This window comes from Myotis yumanensis, unplaced genomic scaffold (assembly GCF_028538775.1).
Source record: "Myotis yumanensis isolate MYYU_CA2020_CCGP unplaced genomic scaffold, mMyoYum1.0.hap1 SCAF_10, whole genome shotgun sequence".
Classification (NCBI taxonomy): Eukaryota; Metazoa; Chordata; class Mammalia; order Chiroptera; family Vespertilionidae; genus Myotis; species Myotis yumanensis.
The window spans coordinates 2,766,565-2,775,257 of record NW_027223761.1 but is presented as its reverse complement, the minus strand read 5'-3'; the positions used below and the strand labels follow the sequence as shown (position 1 = coordinate 2,775,257).

The 8,693-nt window shown below is 65.7% G+C and overlaps 1 protein-coding gene across 6 annotated transcripts in view; it reads right to left on the bottom strand.

The window, feature by feature from the left end:
* Positions 1 to 103: 103 nt before the first annotated feature.
* VPS37C (VPS37C subunit of ESCRT-I) overlaps positions 104 to 8,693 on the bottom strand; it is a 16,365-nt gene continuing 7,775 nt past the window's right edge. For 5 of the 6 annotated variants that reach the window (XM_070427245.1, XM_070427247.1, XM_070427250.1 and 2 more), the window contains exons 2-5: positions 4,833 to 4,931; positions 3,482 to 3,653; positions 2,909 to 2,991; positions 104 to 2,204 (exon numbers count right to left, since the gene is read on the bottom strand). In XM_070427245.1, the coding sequence (XP_070283346.1) occupies positions 1,464 to 2,204; positions 2,909 to 2,991; positions 3,482 to 3,653; positions 4,833 to 4,925 (1,089 nt within the window). In that variant the 5' untranslated portion in view covers positions 4,926 to 4,931 and the 3' untranslated portion in view covers positions 104 to 1,463. Of the gene's footprint in view, positions 2,205 to 2,908; positions 2,992 to 3,481; positions 3,654 to 4,832; positions 4,932 to 5,566; positions 5,627 to 8,693 lie in introns of those variants that run through there. The other variant, XM_070427248.1, reaches the window with a different exon arrangement.

Genomic DNA, 8,693 nt, shown 5'->3' with positions numbered 1-8,693 from the left:
CAGGCACATTGACTTCACGCAGCCACACAGCCCTGCTTAGGGGAGAAGTGCCCCCTGCCCCCCAGCCCTCTGCACTTCTCACCCCCAGGGAACCACAACGCGGCAGAGCTCCTCAGTTTATTGGCAATTATTTATACAACATACAAGCGATGGTTGTCCAGTCCCAACACACTGGGCCCCGCAGAGCCCATTAGTGATTCCTCTTTATAAATAACTTATGAGAAGCAAGCACGATGGGCAAGGATCCCCGTCGCGAAGCGAGCCTCTGGCCACGCACCCACTGCTGCACGCGGGCTGGGGCGCCAGGCACCAGAAGGTCGTCTCCCGCGGGCCCCAGCCGCCGGGTGCCGTGATGTGGACGTTCCAAGGCACATAGGACCCCCCCACCCCACCCCCGTAGCAGCTCCAGGCTCTGCCTCGAGACCTGGCTCACTCCCGCCCACCAAGCCCGTGCTGTGGGCTCACACCGCGGTCTGTCGTTTTCATGGCTGAACGTGCTGCGCCCCATGTGCTGTGCTGGGGCCCGGCAGGTCCTTGCCCTTTACGTTCTGAGGATGAGAGGGACTCCGACTGGCGAGGTGTCCTAGCACCACTGGGAGGCGCTGTCAGGCGTCTTTTGATGTCTGTCTCGGAGGGTGTGGGGTGGGGAATTCCATCGGGGAGCCAAGAGGGGCTGAGGGCGGGGTGGTTCGAAGGAGACTCAAGGCACTGAGGGGTGGACAGCTGGGTGGGCCTTGGGCAACGCCCACCAGGAGAGGGTGGCTGGGGAGGCATCTGGCCCCACTCCTAACCGAGCCCCCACGGGGCCATGACCTCCTGGGCCAGAGCTGCTCCCTCCTGTCCAGCCAGAGGGCCCGAGTTCCCCCAGGATCCCCGACCAGCAGGCGAGGTCTGGCCCACCCTCACTATCCGTCTTCCCACACGCTGCTCAGCTGCTGTCCCTCAGACCGCACACAGCGCGAGTGTATCCGACACCAGCCCGTCAGAGCTCAGTTATGGCTTTTTGACTTAAAATCACGAAGGGTGTTTCCTAACTGTTCTCCCTGCGACCCAACCCTGACCATGTGTGTGGCGCGGGCCATCCTCGAATGGACCAGAGAGACACAGAGCTACGCCCTGGGTGCGGGCACCACGTGGACATGCCAACCCGGGGCGGGGTGAGCAGGGGCCGAGACCAGCCGCCCCCAGAGCCGTCGCACCGTTCAGAGTGGGAGGCAGACACAGCAGACCGACACGGGCGCACAGCGGTTCCTGCAGACGCCACGGAGAGGCGCGGACTCCCGCCCGGCAGCACAGACAGGCTAAGCCCAGCAGCGCTGTGACCGCCGTGCCTTTCCGGGGCCTGCAGGCCCCCAAGTCCACGGGGCGAGCCAACTCCACTTCCAATCTAACCTTGAATCTCAGCAGAGGGGGGGCCAACGGTGCGGTTCAGGCGGAAGGAGGGGAAGGCCGAGGCCAGGGCCCTAATACCCAGGCCAGGCAGGACCCTGAGGCGGCGGGAACCCGTAGGGAGGGGCCGGCCCGCGGGGGTAGGGAGGCTGAGGGGGGCCTGTGGGCTGGGGCTGGCCCGGGAAGCTGGGGAACTGGGGCTGTGTCGGGTAAGGAGGTTTTCCTCCCGCCGCGGGGTAGGAGGGCTGTTGAGGGTAACCAGGACTTTGAGCCCGGCCCCCCGACAAGGGGTACCCGGGGCCAGAGGCACCAGAGGCAGGCGCGGGATAGCCAGGCCGGGGCGGTGTGCTCCGCTGTGGGGACCAAGAGTAGCACCCAGCGGCCCTGGGCCCCGGCTGGGCTGACGGGAAGGGGGGGCCCAAAGGCCCGCTGTAGGAGAAGGACGGCTGGGACATCACGGGGAAGGGCGCCGGCGGCAGCGCGCCCTGGGCGGTGGGGCCCATGGGCAAGCCGGGAGACGGGCTGTAGGGCAGAGGGTAGGGAGGCACCCCCGACGCCGGCGGGGGCTGGGGTGGCTGCTCCTCGGCCGCAGGGGGGGTGGCCTCGGGGCCCGGGCGGGATGGGGGAGGTGGGCGGAGAGGAGGGGTGCCGGTGCCGGCGCCCGTGGGCTCCTGGGAAGCTCTGGGCTTCCTCATCACGTCCTGGAGCTTCTCCACGCGAACGCGGCGCAGGTGCGACAGCCTCCTCATGGCCGAGAAGTCCTCCAGGAACGTCTCCAAGGGCACCTCGCCCTCCAGGAACTTCTCAGCCATGGCCTGGAGCACAGAAGGTCGGTGACCACTAGGGCTGCTTGGACCAAAGCCACCCATGCCCCGCCCCCCGCCCCGGGTCAAAGATGAGCTGAGGCCCTCCCACCTCGCACTCCCCCCCCCCCCCCCCCCCCGCATTCCCCACCTCCCTCGGCAAATCCCTGTCCATATGCCCTCATGTGCTCATTCTGTCTGGCACTGAATGTCAGCTCCTGGGGGGCAGGGGCTGCCGGTCAAGGTCCCACGGCCCGGCCCCTGGCCCTGTGCGGGCCCAATGGCTGCTGCACGGATGTGCTGAGTGAGTGGTGAACACTGGCTACCGGGTCTAGTGCAGTGGCCCGGGGCTGGCAGGACCTGACAGCTTCCTCCCAGTGCACGCAGACATGCAGAGAGGCGGCCCCCGGAGACAGAATGCTCAGAGGGGAGCAGGAGAGAGGCCAGGCAGGCCCAGGTGGGGGGCAGGGCGCCCCAGTCCTCGGGGGCTCCTGCTGCTCTGCCCTCCGTCCATCCTGGTCTGCCAGCTGCCCATGACCTTGCCGTCGCTCATCCATTTCTGCTTCAGCCAGGGAGCCCTGCTCTCTCCGTCCCAAAGGGCCTCCGTTGGGACAAAGGGTGTGACTCATCTTTGCCACCTACTCAGGCGCCCTCGCCCCCTACAGACACCGGTGCTCACGACAAGGGCTCAAGGAGGGGGTGTCAGGCCACCTCACCTCAGACTCCTCTTCTATCTTCATGCCCTCGATCTGCAGCAGGTCTAACAAGGCCCCCGGCTGCAGCGCCGACGAGAATTTCTCTGGAACAGAGGGCGCGAGGGTCAGCATCTCAACGGTGCCTCCCGCTTCGGCCCTGGAGGCCAGGTTTTGGTCACGCTCCAGCGCCCGTGTGCCGAGGCCGAACCCCTGGGCTGCTCAGCGGGCCCAGCCCCAGCCCTGCTCTGCCTCTTGGGGCGGTCCAGGCCAGGATGCGCCTCCCATGCTCACAGCGGTCCCGGGACAAGAAAGCCGCTCGGCTCTGTAGAGCGCAGATGCGGAGCTGGCCCCGCCGACAGCCGTGGCAGCGCAGGGCAGGCTCTCTGGGTTCAAATCCCAGCCCCACCTCCAGCCAACAGCCTCCTGGTATCACCTATGAAATGAGCCACAGCGGGACCACCCTCCAGGGCAAGTGAGGAAAGCACGGCTAGACTGGGGCCCCCTGCCCTTGGGGCGAGCGGGCTCCACTCTCCCAGGCTTCCCAGCAGCTCGCCCAGGCCCTCCCTGACCGGGCCGCTCCATCAGCCTCCCTACCCAGCTTGGCCTTCTGCTCCTGGCAGCGCTCCACAAGCTTCCGGAGCTCCTGGTACTTGTCCGAGAGATTCGAGCGGCTGATCTCCAGGGGGCCCTGGAACTCCAGGTTCCGCTCGGCCAGGCTGCGGTTGGTGGCCAGCGCCATCTCCCGCTCCAGCTGCAGGTCCTGGACCTGAGGGACAGGACACCTGGCCTGAGAACCACCCCGCTTAGCCGGCGGCAGGCTGGCCCAGGGCCTCCGGGGAATCGCAGAGCTCAGCCGGCGGCGAGAGCCGAAGGACCTGGGCTCACCCCTGAGCCAGCCTCCACCGGCACCTCCCAAATCCCGGCCCATCGGCCGGTGTGGCGGGGACACCTTGGACACTGGCCCAAGGCCCAGGACGGCGCACCGTGGACTGAGCAGAGCAGGAGGGGGTTGGGGGGACAATTTATAGGAAAAGCCCCAGGCTTCCCAGGAGGGAAGGGACCAAGAGCCCCAACCGCTTTCCCACAGGATTCAGAGTCAAGAGACCCAGTCTGAGGCGGACTAAGGTGGCCCAGGCCAGACCACAGGCCCCAAGTCAGTGACTCTGAGGGTGAGCGAGCCAGGGACAGACCGCGGCACTGACCCGGGGGACGCCCCTGCCTCCTGGGCCACGTGTGTCCTGCAGAGAACTGTGCAGATGAGCTAACAGAGGGGCCCCCAAGAACCATAGGGGAGTCCCCACGGCCAGAGGACTCCCACCAACAGGGACCCAATGCCAACCTCTGCCCCTGGACATGCCCTGGGAAGGCACTTCCCCAAGCCGGGCGGCGCTCCGCCCTCAGCCCAGTCCTGGCCACCAGCCTGAGGTGGCAGCCACAGGAACCCTGGCTGGACCTGCGGTGACCAGAAGCTCTGCTCATTTGCCAGGGAATCGTCTTTACGAAGAGGAGGGCGAAGAGTCAGAGCCCCCACCCTGAGACGGGGGACAATCCCCCTCCAGCACCAGGTGGCACCAACACCCAGGCCGACGACACCTGAGCTCCGTGGCCACGTCCGGCGCTGCCCTCTCCTACCTGGCAGGGGAGCCATAGGGCCAGAGCCAGGAGGGCGGGCAGGCCCTTCATGACGTGGGAAGCTCTTTATTACTGGTGACATCCCAGCTGGGCAGCAGACGGAGGGCGCTCTCACTCCTGGGCTGGGCGGGTTCACATGGGGCCCCGGACTCCGAACTCCCAGGAGCCCCGGGAACTGGGCTGACATTTCAGGGGCGTCTCCGGTTGGGTCCCAAGCAGGGGGAAGGCCACAGAAAGGGAGATGAACTTGACCCAACTCCTAGCCAGCCAGCGTTCTCAAGCGCCTGGGTGCCCTCTGCAGGCCTCCCGCTACCTCAGGGGCCTCCTGGGCCAGCCGGTCGATGGCCTCCGGGTCGTTCTGCATCTCCTCCAGCTCCTGCAGGGTCTTGTCTTTCAGGGTCTCCATCGCTCCCTGTGGACACAGGACGGTGCTGACGTGAGGGGAGGAGCTGGCGGGGTGCGGACAGGCGAGCTTCTTGAGGGTGCTCCCCGCCAGGGCGGCTCCAGGGGGGGCAGGGGTCCCATTTCCTGTGCTCCTGCCGCCCTGCCCAGCCCTCTCCCCAGGGAGACCAAGGAGCTGCTCCTTCCGCCCAAACATGGCCAGCAGGACGTGAGAACGCACTCGGAGGCCAGAGGGAGCACAGATGGCGCTCCCCGAGGAGCAGTGGGAGAGGCGAGCGGAGAGCGCCACAGCCAGGGGCGGGGAGAAACTGGCCCCAGGCGATGCCAGCGCCCACCCTGGCGTGTGTCTATCTCCATCCGGACCAGGAATACGCCCACCCCCACCTGGGCCTGGCCGGCTGCGCCAGCACAGCCCCCAACGCTGCTGCTGGTTACATTTAGGCACCGGCAGCCTCGGGTCCCCTCGGGGTTCTCTGAAATGCCGTCCTCCCCACGTGCCACAACGGACTGTCACATTCATGTCCTCATCACGACAGGGAAACAATTCCCCGACTGGCTTCCCAGGCAGCCAGGAGGAAGAGAAACAGCGACCTGCACAGAGCGATGCTCTGGCGAAGAGCCGCCATCTGCCCGGGGCACACTCACAGACTGTCTGTATGACAAGGCTCGCAGCCAGACCCGGGGGCCAGGAGGAGAAGGCACACACAGAACACCCACGGCTCGCTGGGTGCTGTGCTTATCTGTCTGTCTTTTCCAGAAGGTGCTGCAGAGTCTGCCTTCGTGTTGGTCTGCTCACTCCCAAGGCCACTCGTGTCCTGAAGATTCTGACGCTGCGGAAGCTGCAGCCCCCCACACCCCGCCCCGGTGCTGGTCCAGTGAGTCCGCCCCCACTCGGCCCAGGGGGTGCTCTGGGCCACGGTGACGGCCAGGGCAGCCTTCTGTGGGTGGCGCCTGGCGGCAGGAGCAGCGGGCCTCGGGCGGGGCACCTAGGCTGGCGGCCCCTCCGCTGTCACACAGGCAGGTCGCATGCCTCTCTGCCTTCATGTCACACCTGCGACAGGACATGCAGGCTTGAGAGGGAAGCGGTCAAGAAAACAGAGGAGGCGGGATTAGAGGAAGTGCTACATCCAGTCCCACGGTGGCCAGTGACATCGCAACCGAGAACGTGCTGCCCGGACAGAGGCCGCCTCCGTTTCCCCATCTGTCACAGAAAGGGAGTGGCACCTCCGAGAGTCACAACAGGTGAAGACAGGAACAGAGAGACCCGACCACACCCCCACTGGCCAGGAGAGGCCTGCTTCCCCGTCGTGTCCCCGCGCAGCCGCGAGTGAGGCCCCTCTCCAGGCTCACAAACGCCCCGCTTCCACACGCCCCAGGCAGACCTCGGAGATACGCGGTCTGGTCACCCCGCAGCACAGCCAGTGTCTCGGGAGTGGGCCTCCTCCTCCTGCTGGTGGAGGGCCTCGCCTTCGTTTGTAAAACACACCTCTGAAACACGACGGAAGAGGGTGCCGTGTACAGCGCCCCTTTTAGAGAGCCACCAGGCAGGGTCACGTGGCGCCGCTATCTGCCTGGCGGAAAGAAAGGGCGTCTGTGGTGTGCGCCCCAGGACACTCGCTGACCACGCCAGTGCCTGTCCGCGAGCCGGGCGGGCCCCACGTCGGTCTCTCCAGGAGACGCCGCTGCAGCCTGAGTGTGACGTGCGCTGTCCCTCCCAGCCCTGCCCGGTGGCCAACAGCCCATCTGCAGGTGGCAGAGTCAAGTTCAAACCGCACTCTGTCCACACTCCCTTGCTGCTCCCCAGCCCGTGGTCCAGCAGCTGGGCAGGGCACAGCGGGCTGCAAGGCCCCGGAGGAGCTGAGCTCCGGAGGGTGAGAGGGGTTACGCTGCACGTGACCCCCAGGAGGGGGACAAGCAGAGCAACGTTCTGAAGACCAGAACCACGTCAGGAGGTGGCTCGGGAGACAGACCCGCAGCAGCTGCAGGACCTCGCCCAGGTGCGCGCTGAGCCTCGGGTTCTCCCCAGTGAAATGGGTTAGTGCAGGTTCGATGCGATGAGGTAGGCAAAGCGATGACGCAGAGGCCTGAGGTCAAAGCCCTTTGCAAACTCTCCCGTGAAGTCAGCGACGTCAGCCCTCCTTACCTCTTAGCGTGGGGCCTGCCCTGGAGCCAATGTGAGCAAAAGGCTGCACCACAGAACCCAGTATTCCCCAGGCTCCACGATGCCCTGGGAGAACCTGCCGGGTCTCCGCGGCACAGTGCCCAGCCCTCTCCACCCGGGGGGACCTGCCGCTCTGCAGGGTCCACTCGCTCCGCAGTCAGGCTGAGCACGGAGACACCCCGGGCGAGAGAGGAAACAGGGCAGGGGCAGCTGGGCAGCTGGCCAACCGCACACGAACAGGACGGTGGGCGGTGTGATCGGCACAGGCCCGGCGGGTCCAGGCGCACTCTCATTGGAGGGTCTCCATGCGCCCACCAGGAGAGGCCTGGGCAGAGCCGCAATTCCCTAGGACAGTCCCCACCTCCCCCACCCCCCCCCCCCCCCCCGCCATGGGAGGTATCATGATCTGGATTTCAGCTGTCAATGGGCCTCTGTCCGGGCAACATGTTCTCAGCGGCGATGTCACTGGCCACAGTGGGACGGGATGTAGCACTTCCTCTAATCCCAGCTCCGCTGCTTTCTCCACCGACATCCCTCTCAAGCCTGCATGTCCTGTGACAAAGGAGGGGACGCCGGCCTAGGTGCCCTGCCCGTGGCCGCTGCTCCTGCCGCCAGGCGCCACCCCCGCTGCCTCCTCTCACCCACCCTCAGGGCCGTCCTGGCAGGGGGGTGCCCAGGCCCCACACCCACAGGCGCCCACACGCTCTTTCCGAGGGGCTTGTTTTCCTCGACAGTAAATGGGTGAGCAACCCCGACGGTCACTTTCCTCCGAGGGCAAAGCCCTTCGCAAACTCTCCCGTGAAGTCAGCGACGTCAGCCCTCCTCCCTCACAGCACGTAAGCTCATCGCTGCCCTCCTGCGGGGGGCACACCAAGAAACACGTACATTTTGCTGGTCTGACAAAAAATAGGTGTAATTTTGACTCATTCACACCGGCTGGCTGTTGTCTTTATTTCACAATCACAGGAAAGAAGAGTCAGGCCCTGACGTAAGAGTCAGGCGGTGCATGTTTTAGAAACCCTTGCGGCCACCAGCTGAGAGTCGCTGCCTTACATAACCACTCTGGTGAGTAAAGGGAACACAGGCTAATGACCCCTAATTCAGGGAGGAAAGCAAGACCAGGAAGAAGGGAAAGTATTCCAAAGGGCGACAAGCCAAGCCTTGGGTACTTAAATCTCACAGGCACCTCTGCCTCCCGCTCCATCGCCCTGACACGGAGTCAGGAGGGGAGCCCGAGATGCTGAGATAGCAGGTCGGAGAGCCCCGCCCGTCTGGCCCTCTGACAACATCTCACACCCCGGCAGGCAAATGCCTGTCTTGGGAGCAACAAAGGCCCCTGCGGCTGCCGAGCTGCCGGGCCTGCCTTCCTGTCCGAGCCGCCAGTGGGCCCGGGGCAGCAAGCACTTCTCTGGTCCCTAACTGGGAAAAGGAGAAAGGGGCAGGGCGATACTCTGCCCCGAGGCCTACAGAGCAGGGCCGAGGCCTGGCACCTGCTGCTGGCAGGGCTCGGCCTCCCAGGCACCCACCTGGCAGCAAAATCCCATCCAGCCCCACTCAGTGCCGCAGCCACCAGGAACATCCCAACGCGGAGGGCGGGGTCGGGGCTTTTGT